General features: G+C 42.1%; 1 protein-coding gene across 1 annotated transcript in view; it reads left to right on the top strand.

Annotated features, from left to right (window-relative positions):
- LOC104169466 (double-stranded RNA-specific editase B2-like) overlaps positions 1–12,634 on the top strand; it is a 44,957-nt gene that overhangs the window by 13,230 nt on the left and 19,093 nt on the right. Inside the window, exon 4 of the mRNA XM_009710386.1 lies at positions 11,047–11,215. Within this exon, the coding sequence (XP_009708688.1) occupies positions 11,047–11,215 (169 nt within the window). The remainder of the gene's footprint in view (positions 1–11,046; positions 11,216–12,634) is intronic.

The raw sequence follows: 12,634 nt of genomic DNA, 5'->3' as shown, positions 1-12,634 counted from the left end.
CATATCCTGAGCAGACTGGCTGGACAGGGCTAGATTCAAACAGAGGCCATCTAAGGAGTCTGTCCATCTCCAAGAGATGGACACAAATGATCTCCTGCGACTCAGGAGACTCTTAACCCCAGAGCTCTGCATTCGAGGTCCTGCAGACAGGTATCAGGATGGAAATACAATGAGAATGCTTATGTCAGCAGCTAGGCTAGAATCACTCCCAAAAGCATTGGGTTTGATGAACGTTATAGGGCGTGCAAGGGGAAGAAATCTTTGCCTTCCTTCTGCCAATTCTATGCTTTGTTTAAATGGACAAATCCTGTTCTTGTGAGTAGATGATAAGGAGGGAAAGCATTTCAAGAAGAATCATCTAAATAACTCGGTGATCTCAAAATAAATTAGGTATCTGTAACTACCAGAAAGTGCAGGTCTTAACAAAGTGATATGCTGCCCCTGTTACAAAAATCGAGGGTAATCATAGGTTATCTCTTGGGCTTGGACACTATTATTTGTTTCCATTGTACAAGTGCTCCCAGATACCGTATCACTCTGTCACGGCTGCTGGCCTGCTGCAGCTTGGGAAACCATATTGGAAATTCGTAGCTATTCAGTGCATGGAGCAGCTTCCTCCTAGGCTGTAAAGTTGATTTTATGCTGATGAATGGCCCGTCTGTGGAACTGGGATGAAGGTGCATTATTTTCCTATTTTTCATATGACTGAGCAGAACAATACTTTGGGGGATCTCAGAACAAAATTATCATAGAGAACCATACCCAGAAGGAAGAGGAAAGAAAAAAAATACACGCAACACTGTAGGTTGCAGAGCTGAACACTGCCTTGGGAGAAATAATCCTAGCACTGGATGAATTATTGTGGTCAGCTCAGATTGCTTTGTCATGTAAAGGATGCTGCAGAAATTGCAGACACAGCATGAGGCTGTTGGATTACTTCAGGGGCTAGGGAACTGGTTATTAAAGAAGGTGAGGAGAAATTGTCCTTTCACTTCATTAAGACTGTACTGGGATGGATCCAAAAGGTTTGGGTTCAAAGCGTGAGCACAGCACCCTTTGTCAGCCTCCTTTGAGATCAACTCCTGTTGAAGCAATGGCCCCTTCCTGCTTGTGCCACTGACGCAGCATCAATTTACCAAAGTAAATACAGAGGAAATGCAAAGTCTTTCTACAGTTAACTATAAGCTAGTCTGTCAAGGAGCTTACATCCCTGCTCAGGACTGTTAGCAGTCATCAGTTTCATATGCAACTGCCCTGTTTTCTAACTCAACCCTCCCAGGCTGCTGAAATGCTATTTCAGAATGTGGCTGCTTTCACTCAAGTTGACTTGCTAGGGAAAGCACGGTCACAGGACTGTCCCCTCTGGTTAGTTTTGTCCATCACTTACACACATCACCCGTGGCTGGGAGCAGAGGTGAAGTGTGCTCCTGGCTGGAATGGGCAAAGATGATAGCAGAGCCCAGCCCAGGTGTAGTGGTCCTCTGTCCCCCCGAGCACTGCAGGTCTGAGCAGTGGTCTGATTTAGCTCAGGGCTTCCCAGGTGTGGAGGTCGTGCTGCATGTAGCCAGTTCAAAGATTTCTTCCCAACATCCAACACAAGTCCATGCTGGGACTGTGGGGGAGCCATCTTCTTCTGGGGAAGGTGAGCAAAGGGATTTCAGGAGAAGGAAATGTGGCTGAGAGGGATCAGTGGGACTCTGGAACAGGAGGGCCACAGTGAGGATGGGAAAGTTGGGTGGGGGTATCTGATGTTCAGCTTTGATGGAGGAGTGGGCGAGAGACAGCAACATAAAGCCTGTGAGGGCTGAGGGAACTCTGGAAAGCTTTGGGATGAGTGGAGCCCCTCTGACTCTTCCAATGCACAGCACCCACACAGGACCTGCAGGCACTGGTTTGAGCCATCTCCAATGCTGCAAGAAGCTTTTCCTCCTCCAACATCTCCTACTCACTCTCTGCTCATCTAGGGCTGTGGGGGAGGGAGAGAATGGAGAAGGGAGGAAAGACTCATGTCGGGGGGGCCAGGATGAGTAGAGATGGGGACTGGTGCAAGCCCCTTGCTGTGAACCCTTCTGATGCCACCTGAGGGAAAAGCTGCAGAAGCAGTAGCTGTTGCATCTCCATGCTCAGATGGACCCATTGCTCAGACAGAGCAGCAGTGCTAGAGGGTCTGCAGATACGTGGTCAATGTGTTCTGGCTACTGGAAATCCCATCGCTTTTGGTATTCCAAAGGAGAGGTCCAATTCCTTACACAACCTGCCGTGCTAAACCTTTTGCCAATCCCTAGGGTCAACTCTAGCCCCTAAACCTAACAGAGAAACCAGTGGTCTCCAGGCTTAGAAAAGTTGTGAAAGCACTCGTGGGTTTATTGTTGGTATTATCATGCTAGACCCCAGAATGCACCTCCAAAAGAGGCTCTTGTTTTGCTACATTGGAAGCCCTAAAGCTTTCAGTGCTAATTAATCAACCTGTGAAAGTTTGCTATTGCTTCATATTTTGTTATTGATCTCCACCAGGCTGGGTAGTTAGGTTTTTAGTGGAGTTTTGCTCAAGCTGACTAGTGAATAACCACTTCACTTCATGGACAACTTTCAGGTCTCAAAGTACTGACTACCTGGAAATAAATCAAAACCTGTTGGGCAAATTTTTTAAATAAAATAATTGTGTGAAATTTGGATCACATCCTGTATTTTTCATGTGTCCTGGTCAGCGGCACAGTAACAAGGAGTAGAAAAAACCCCATTTGATTTCCTTCCATGCGTAGTTCAGGGTGAGCTTTTTCATTCAAGGCCACTTAGACTCAAAGATAAACTTGAAATTGTATGTCCCAAGTCCTGGATCAGGGCTTCAGTGAATTCTCTATCAGCTGAGCCAGACAGCTCCCTTTCTTCAGTCTTTGTTATAAAATTTTGTCGGAACTGATACATCATGAGAAAATTCTTTGGCTTTGACAATGCATTGAAAATGTCCCAATTCCCTCTTCTTGTGATATTCTCAGCTGCTTTTGCTTATTTGGGTTTTGTTGTTTCAGGGGGAATTTTAAAGTAGAAAATAAGATTTTCTAGGAGGATGTGTCAGCACAGTGTGTATCTATCTGGGAAAAGAGAAAGAATATACTGGAAACTACGGATTGCTCAAAGCCAGCATTGGCCACAGCTTTGAAAAGCTTTCCTGTAAAGCAAAATGTGTTTGTTAGGATTCAGGAAAACAGGTTTCCACAGCTATAATCAGATCCTAATTTTAACAGAATGTTTGAATCGCCAAAGGGCATTGTGCTGAATTTATTGATTCTGCTTTGTTATAGGTTTTGCTGCTTTGTAAAACACTGCATTTGGATGCAATGTTCAGATGTGATAAAAAGGCTACATTAATCAGTAAAAGGCCATGTCTGAGAAGTTTTCAGAATAGCAGTAGAAAATTTCACCAAGAAAAGCTCTTTGTCCCCGAATTTGTCCAACCCGAGGAATAATGATGTCTGAGGTTCTCCAAGGTCCTCTGCAGCAGGGACAAATTGACCGCATGCTCCTGGACATGGCTTTCCCAGTTCCACCTCCAACATCCGATAGCCTGCTAGAGATATGCACCAAATTACGGCACGTATTTCGGGTGGAAAAGATCAAACCATAATTGGGAAAAATCTCTGTGGTCAAAAACTACACACACTCAGATCTAGTTTGGTCTAATTTACCCTTCCACTGAGTGGAAGTCACAGGTAAAGCTCATGACTTGCATTTTATAAAGCTTGCCAGGCAACACGAGGACCAGTTAAGATCTCTGTGGGACTTTTGAAAGTCCTTAGACTCCTGAGGAGTTTCTTAGAGTCTTATGAAGAGAGAAATCTGAAGACAGCTACATAAGAGTAGCAAACAATTTAATCCTAACCATGACTTAGCTAACTAGCTTCTCTAGCTAGCCTTGAGCAACTCACCTCACTCTGGTCGTTTCTATTTCCATACCTGCAAAATGGCAATAAAAGGTATCCAGCTGTCACAACTTTGAGGAAGGGTAATTAATGCTCAGAGTAGGATATTAAAATGGAAAGCACTATATATTCGAAGCACTATTACATTATGCAGAATAATTTAGTAACTACAATCCATAGATTTTTATGACCAACAGGGACCATTTCCTGATGATCTAGATTGAATTTCTCCAGCCAGAGACCGTAGGACTTTACTCGATAATTTCCATCTACAGCTCCAGAAGCTGAAGTTGAACTAGAGTATGTCTGGTGATACAGCAGGAACCACAGCCTTTATGGGCTCATGCCAACCACAGGAGGGCTGCATATCTGTCAATATTATTGACAGATTGCTGTTGTTTCTGTCTCACAGGGTTCTTTTTCTGTTTTCATATTTTGCTGACTTCTTTCACAACATTTTTCTTAAATCACTCTTGAAGATTTCAATTTCCAAGCAACAACAAAAATCTCAAAGCCACATGAATAGCAGCATGTTTTGTTGATAAAAGAAAGAGGGTTATGATGAATAACACATTCTCTTTATGTTTGTGTAAACTTTTTGATTAAAACATGGCAGGGGAGAGAATTGTCACCAAACAGGCAATTCCAGTGATGTTGACAATTTTTCACACAAAGTGTATTTAAAAGATAAAGCCTAGCTTTAAGAGAAAACGTTTTTCATTTAAAAAAAAAAAAAAAGGAATAAGATACAATGATGCATGGTTTAGGACACAGGAGAACAACTGGTCGCCACTGGCTTCTGACTGACACAGCATCTCGCTCTCCACACGTGGTCTCCAGCCACTGCTCTGGCTTTCCTCAGCCACTGACCTGGGCACCAGCATCCCCACGCTGTCAAAGATGAGCTTATCATTGCTGGAGACCAGCTAATGTGACTCTGTGACTGGTGACAAGGCTCATGAAGGCTTTAGAGGCAGAAGTTTTCTCCGTCACGGAGTTCACAGCGCCAGCGCAGTCCTTTGCTGGGTCTCTAGACTTTGCTCTGCAGGAGCAGCTGTACTTCCAAAGCAACAGCATTGCACATCTGATTTTAGATGAAAGGAGCAATTAGTAATTAAGAATAATAATCTTGGAGTGTTTGAGTTGTACTTTCCTTGATTGCCACATGCATAGAATCTTAATTCCACTGATAAATCTTGTGCTTTTGGCTTCAACATACTAATGCATTTCTACTCCAGAGCAGGCTGGAGTCTGCAGCCTGGGTTTGTAGGTGACATGAAGGATCCCCCCATGCCTGACCTAATACTGCTCATTCCTCCTTGCCTGGAACAGCTATTTATAACTCTCAGAGGAAATGATGCATGACTTTGTTGCCAACAAATTGTTTTAAAGAGAATTTTAACTAGTTACCCACATTTTGATCCTAGGGATTCCTCAAAGACAGACATTACAGAAAACCAGTTTGTTGGGTACATACTTTGATCTGTTTCTCAGATTTTTTGTTATTTTTCTTTTGTCGCAAGGGATTAAAGCTTGCTGAGAGACCAGGGCTTACTTAGAAGTTAGTCCAATGACAAAATGGGTTTCATGTGTTAGAGTGCCATTCTCTGCTCTAGCAGTTAGTTTCGTAAAGGTATTCTAGCAGCTCTATCTAGGATGAGCTTTCAACACATTTCATATTATTCTGCAAAAGGTCTTGGTAAAAGTGCTATGTCACCTGAACAGATGACATTTTGCCCCTCAGTGATCATATAAGAAGGCACTTTGATGGACCAAAATCAAGAGTTTTCATTAAAACACTCATTGATGAACTTTAATATTATGGAATACGATTCTTATATATTCAGTATTTATATTTGCATATAGGGCTTAATGATATGGTCCAAACCCCAAATCTGAACTGAAATCTACTGCCACATGGTAGGCTCTACATGGCTCTGGGAGTGAGCAGATCTCCCCTGGGGTTGCATTCAGATGTGGTAGGCATCCTGGCCTGTATGTAAAAGTCATATATCAACTTTAAGGGATTCAACTCAATGTATTTTTAACCCATGCAAGCCAAGGCTTGTGTCCCCGCTTGCGAAGGATGCATCCCTGCACTTGCCGCAAAGGCAGCTCTGTTGACCCTCGGACAAGACAACTGCTTTTACCTGCCTAGCCCTCGGTGTGATGAATCCTACCCTCAGAAGCCATCATTCAGCTTTGCACATTGTGAGGGGACCTATTCTTTTTTCCTAAATCCAGATTTCTTTTAGAATATCCCTAAAGTTTCTTGCTTTCAAAATCTGGCCCATTTCATTTTAGCCTTCCTCTCTACAGGTCACTAAGGCATAGCGCACAGGAGATTTATCTGACCATCCACCCTACCCAGCAAAGGAGACACATCCAAAGCATTCAGTGTGCCATAATGCTCACTTCAACACTTCCAGAAATAGTAATATTATACATTTATTCAGCATCTGCTTAAGGAAAGTGCATCTCTAATAACAACCAAAAGACAAAGGCAGTCAGATGTTAACACTTTTCTTTCCAACCTTTTGTTTCAAACTGCTCTAAGGAAGCTTTATAAACCATGCTGATGAATGGACGGTCCAGCACTGAAAAAAATGCAAGATAAGCTGTTTTATTTCTTCTTTCATGAGGAGAGAACAGCCTCCACTGAAGCAAGGAAATAGAAAATGAACCTCTGAGGCAGTCATGCAAAATTTCAGACAGAGCCTTACTCGTGTGATTCTGTTTAATCACCGTCCATTTCCTCTTCACTCTTCAACTAAATAATAAATATGGAGTGGCTTTTTTCATTACCATTTGAGCCAGAACCGGTCCTGGAGAAAATACAAAAATAAGAGGCGAGCCTTGAAATCAGTGGGTTTCACAGCTTTTAAATACAAGGCATCTGTGTAAATTTCTAATCCAATAATTAATAATCCAGCACCTTTTTATCTTAGGAACTCTCAGGAATAATTTCCACATCTGACTGTAGCACACATCATAAATCCACTCCAAATGATTTTTAAATTTGTCCTTTCCAATTCCGGTTTGAATTGACATTTTGTTCTAGTTGAAGTGGCATCCTCAGACGCCTTCTCCCCTGCAATTAGTTGAGATTAAGCAGTTGGAGAACCAGCACAGCAAAGATCAGAAATGTTCATAGTCACTGATGCTTTGATCATTCTGAACAGCAGAACAGCAGTAGGCTGTAGTTTGTGACTGTAAGTTGCATAAATAAATATATTTCTGAGACTGCTTTAAAATGATCCGTAGCAAGCTGTGCCAGCAAGTGGACTGCATTTTTTTATTGCTGGCAAGCAGCTTATGTGCTAGACTCTGTCCACGGCTTCAGTGCAAAACAAACAGAGCCTCATCTTTTTCTTTGTTCAATATTTATACCTTCCTGTGCTACTTAATAACACGCTAAAAACGAACTAAGTGCGTTCCAATTGTGGATCTGGATTTGTTTAATCATTGGCAATCTGAAAGTATTCAGAGCTTTGGGTTATTTGTATTTTATATAAATGCTACAGATCATCTTTTGGAGCATGTGTGCCAGCTATCCCAGCAATGTGAGCAGCCTGAGACAGGCAGTACAGCACAGGGTTTTAGTCACACCCTATCTGTTGAATTTAATAGCAGTTGAGCAGCTAAAACCCCTTATCAGTGCTGTGGAAGTGTATCCCAGGGTGAGTGTACGCTGGCCACAGCTGCCTGAATCCTATCAGCTAATGCCGTCTGCTTGGCTGCACCCTATGTAGAGAGCACATTACAGGGAGCAAAGTTTGACACGTGGGCTGAGTTAATATGAGCATTTGGAAACTAAGATGATCTGTGCACTTGCACACACTTCCTAAACACTTTAAAAAACTTTATTATTCAGTTTCTGGTACTTGCAGGCCAGGATTGAGATGCTATAATAAAAACAGACGTGGAGTACTTTGGCCTTTGTACTTCCTTCAGTCCTGAGGGAAACTGAGAAAATCAACTAGACAAAAAAAAAATAATCAAATAAGTAGACCCCTCAAACTCACAGAAATATTTTGAATCCTTCTCTCCCCAAGTTGTTGGTCTATGCTTTAAATTCACTGAGTGCTCAACAGTTGTTTGCAGGGCTGCTGCTTTTTCTTCCCCTGAACTGGCATCTTATCTCTGTCAGCACATTGTGGGATGCTTTGCCCCTCACTAGGTAATATTTACGTAGTGAATTCAAAGTCACATAAATGATGGGCTGCTCATCTTGTCATGCAGTCACTAAAATTCCCTAATAGTTACATGTCCCTTTGCATGTGTGCAAAATGTAGGCATATCAACATGGTGAACTGCCTGAAAAAGAGAATCATCTAGGAGACCAATGCACCTACAGGTGAGGGTCAGAGGGGGAGCTGAGAAAGTGAGAGGGATGTAGAGAGAGTTGGGAAAGGAGAAGAGAAAGGCATAGCAAGTGCAAATATTTTTGTAAAAAAAAGATGGAGAAAGAAACACTAAAAATTAATTTTGTCCCAAGGGATTTACAGCAGGTGGACTCCTGTGGTAGATCTTTATTGAAAGGATAGCATCTGTTTTTCATAAATAGGTTTTGAGCAGTACCTTTAAATGAATTTGTAGAAGAAGGAAGCATCATTATCTTCATTATACCTGTGGGAAAGCTTAGGAAAAGAGAACAGATTTGCTTGAAGTCAAACTTTCTACCAGCCAAAACAGCAATAGTCTCTTGAGTCACTCTTCACTGCTTCCCTGGCAGAGGTCTAGCTCTGCAGTGCCATCAGTTCTTGCTGTGTGAAGACTAAGGCAAAGTGGTTTTGCTGTACATTTCTCACTGTTGCTCAGCGAGATGTGTTTGCTAAGCAGAAGTCATCTTTTTCTTCTTTTGTTGTCCAAATTTCATGGTACCTTCCTCACAACTCTGTGGTTTCATAATAAAAAAATGCCACTCACTACTGCTTGAAGGTTTTAAAAAACGAGTTTCCCCACAGAGTCCCAACAAAAATATGGACCAGTTCCCAGATAGCTAATCCCATCCAAAGAGCATCCCCTGAATGATACTGCAGGAGGCATCCCAGACAAGAGGGATGTACAATGGATCAGCACACATGACCGTGAAAATGGTTTCCTGACAGTGTTGGCACAACCCAGCAATTTGAGGGAAGAGGGATCCGAGGCATTTGTGAGACTTTGGCATTTTTGCTTATTGATTTTTTTATTTGTCCACTGGTTCTTCCCATTTTCTCTTGGAACTGAAATTTGAGAAGCCACAATACTCCAAGTCTGGTGGTTACTGCAGTGTCTCAGTTTGTGAGGTGCTCTGTGATAGACGGGCACAAGGACCCCCCACATCCCCACTGGGACACAGCTGCTGATGGGGATGGTAGGGCAATAACCACTATTCCCCAAACTCAGCTCCTGTAGCAGCACAAACAAACCCTACAGTATTTGGAAATGTTTCAGATATGATGGAGCCTGGTTTTGGGTGGGCATCGCTTTTGGCTATGGCCAAATAATCCAATTGATATCTGGTCCAGCCCACTGCTGGCACACACATCCTTACCTTAAATTTTGAAAAAGCAGAAAGGAAGCGAAGAGGCAATGATCGGTGGGGGCTCAGCCGCCCGTCTGCTGGCAGGTCACAGCTGACTCTGCTCTTCTACATGTGTTCGCTGCCTCTGCTAATCCCAATGGGCTGAAGTGATTTATTTTTCCATTCCCTTCTTGTAAACCATCCATTGGCACCAGCCAAAGTCAATCAATTCCTTCCACCAGAGCTCGCAGCACAGACAACAGTCATACAAAGCAAAGATGGTAAAAAAATGACAGAGGGAGGGAGCGGGCAGCTGAGGAGCGTGTACAGAGCCAGCTGCTGACAGCCAGAGGTTTGATCAGCCCTGAAACCTGTGACACCCTTGTGTCACTCAGTGCCAGGAACACAGGAGCCCCGCAGCCTGCTGAGGGCTGAAGAGCATCACCTTCACAAGCAGAAGCCTTCTGGTCCAGCTGAGGGGCAGGCCATGGGAAAACACACAGGACAGTTGGAAATATGGGCGAAAGTCTCATGTCTGTAGAAGCAGCACTCCTTTTCCTTGAAAGCAAAGGCCATCATGTACTGTCTTTCATTATTTTCCTTTGGGCTAGAGGGCAACTGTGAAAGGTCTGCTTCACAGATAAGGTGTCCTCCAGTGAAACCCTCTGAGGGTAAGACTGAGCAGACCCAGAGGATTTCCTTGCTCTTCCTTGCTGTTCTTTTACAAACAAAATGCCCAGGGGTAAAATAGCAGTGTAAAGAGGGTAAGAGTGATTTTGATAATGAACTTCAGTTTTTCTCTTCTCATAAAAACGAAGGTGAAGTACTTTAGAAATGTACATTTTATCTTCCGCACTTACTGCATATCTGCAGGACTCAGTTAAGCTCATTGCAGTGCAGGACAAGTGCATTAGCTGCTCACCCTGTGCCACCACAAAGGCAGCTGCCTTGCACTCAAATATATCACTGAGGTGGTGGATGGCAGTTGCATAAAAGGTAGGAGGCTGCCTCGCTGTAGGGAGACTATAGAGGGAATTTAAGCAAGCAATGAATAACTATCAAGTTTTGATTTACTTTTGATCCAGAGTATAAAACTTCAACTTTTGAGAATTTTCAGTGAAATTTTGTGATTACAAATCAAAACCTCAGTTCTGAAATTATTCAGAAAATGCCACTGAATACCACACTAGAGTATTGGGCTGGACTGCATCATGCAGATGAGTCTTTGATGACACTCATTGAACCAAGGTTTTCCAGATATTCCCCTGACATATCTAAATCCTATAAGCATGGGTTAAAACCAAGAAATTATACTGCTTCTTTAAAAAAACAGAGCACCTCTGTTCTTTTTAAATATATAAGGGAATGGGAATGGGAACATGAGTTCAGCATGTTCTGTGTAAGAGTTTTGATTGATGCAAAACGAAACCATGCTAGGGAATACATACTTTTCTCCACTGTGCTGCTTTCTTAGGCAGTGATCTCATCTAATTTTGCATTCAACTTAAAGGACCTCCACAGGTGGTTCTACAAATACAAGCTATGGCAGCAACACAGCCTCTCAGGTTCTTTCTAAAAAAGTTTAATTATTGCCATTCTTGTGTTTATTTTGCCCAGTGAACAGCAGCAAGCACATAGTGAGAAAATATCGTGGGCACCTCCGAACAAAGATTGAGTCTGGAGAAGGAACCGTACCCGTCCGGTGTCATAATGCAGCTCAGACGTGGGACGGCGTGTTGCTGGGAGAGCAGCTCATCACCATGTCCTGTACAGACAAAATCGCCAGGTACCTGATGTGTATACAACACAAAACTCTTTGCATGTGGAAATGAATTTTGATGCCACAGAGGACTATGGCTACTGGTGGGGAATAACTAGCAGGTGCTGAAAAACCCTGTGGAAACAAAGACCTCCTTTGTATGCAAAAACAGACCATATAAATAGGACGGAATGTAAATAGGACATTTTCCCAAACTCTTCATGGGTCGTTAGTTGCTTTTTACAGTGTGACAAAAATACAAACTGTCTTTGCAGCATTTTTGCCAATAGAATTTCAGTGTGCAGATAAAATACATCCACTCTGCTCTTATTGGATCATTTACCTCAAAACTTGAAAACCAACCATCATGCAGCTAAACTTAGCTCGTTTGCACCCTGTTGGATAAAGTGCCCTAAAAGCTGCTAGGAATGTTTCTACTATTTTCAATGTCATTGCAGAACTCTCAAGTCACAGCCACCTCTGTGGCTTTCTGCTCTGTCCTGTAAATACGACATATATTTATGTAGGAGAGTTGCCGTATAATAAATATTTCATAATTATTCAATGGTGGCACATAAAATGTAAACATATTCACCGTTCTCAATTTAGGGCGTTAACTAATAGCAAATGATGGCTCTCACAAGCTGAAAACAAAGTGTGTGCATTTGGATGCATACTTATTACACTATAGCTATACATGCATGTATACTTATGCTCATAATTATATATATATATTATGTGCATTAGCTATAGATGTAGCTCTACATGTAAAATACGTTACATTATAGCTATAAAAATGTAAATGTTATGATCAAATCCTCTGCTGGAATATCACACCTAAGAATTCAGGTAAATTACATCAGCCAAGAATTTGGCCCAATTATTAAAGGCCAATATAAACATAATCTTTCAAAAAAGCATAAGGCTTTTGTTTAATGAAAATGCATAAATTCTGCTCTTAGCTTTAACCGGATGACCTACTGAAGTTAAATTAGTCTGTAGGCTTAGCAAAGCCTGCCATTTTGGCAGAAAAATGTATGACTGAACCAGCAAATGGAAATACTAACAGACTCACAAAATCCGCCCTCTGCTACGTGTAATCATCACAACTGTTGTGTTTGCATGAAGGATAAAGAGCAACTTCTGCTATAATGTTTTCATTTATTCATAAAGAGATAACAGAAAACCCAAACTGTTTTCAGTGATTCTCCTGCACTGTTTTCAGATGCAGTTGGGGTTGCCAAATTTAGACTCATATGGACTCAAAAACCTAAACAAATTTAAGTTTAAGAGCAGAAATCTTGCACTCTCTGTGGTTTTGAATGTCATTAGCCAGTGAATTAAATATCAGCTTTGCAAACAGTATTACATTTGCTATTGATAGTGATGTTGACTGTAATGCAGGGCCTCAGAAGTTGGGTTTTCTCCAAGCACATCTGCTAAGCA

The sequence above is a fragment of the Cariama cristata genome, unplaced genomic scaffold, assembly GCF_000690535.1.
Source record: "Cariama cristata isolate BGI_N322 unplaced genomic scaffold, ASM69053v1 scaffold19971, whole genome shotgun sequence".
NCBI lineage: Eukaryota > Metazoa > Chordata > Aves > Cariamiformes > Cariamidae > Cariama > Cariama cristata.
The sequence above is the reverse complement of the archived record's forward strand: the minus strand, read 5'-3'. Positions and strand labels throughout refer to the sequence as shown.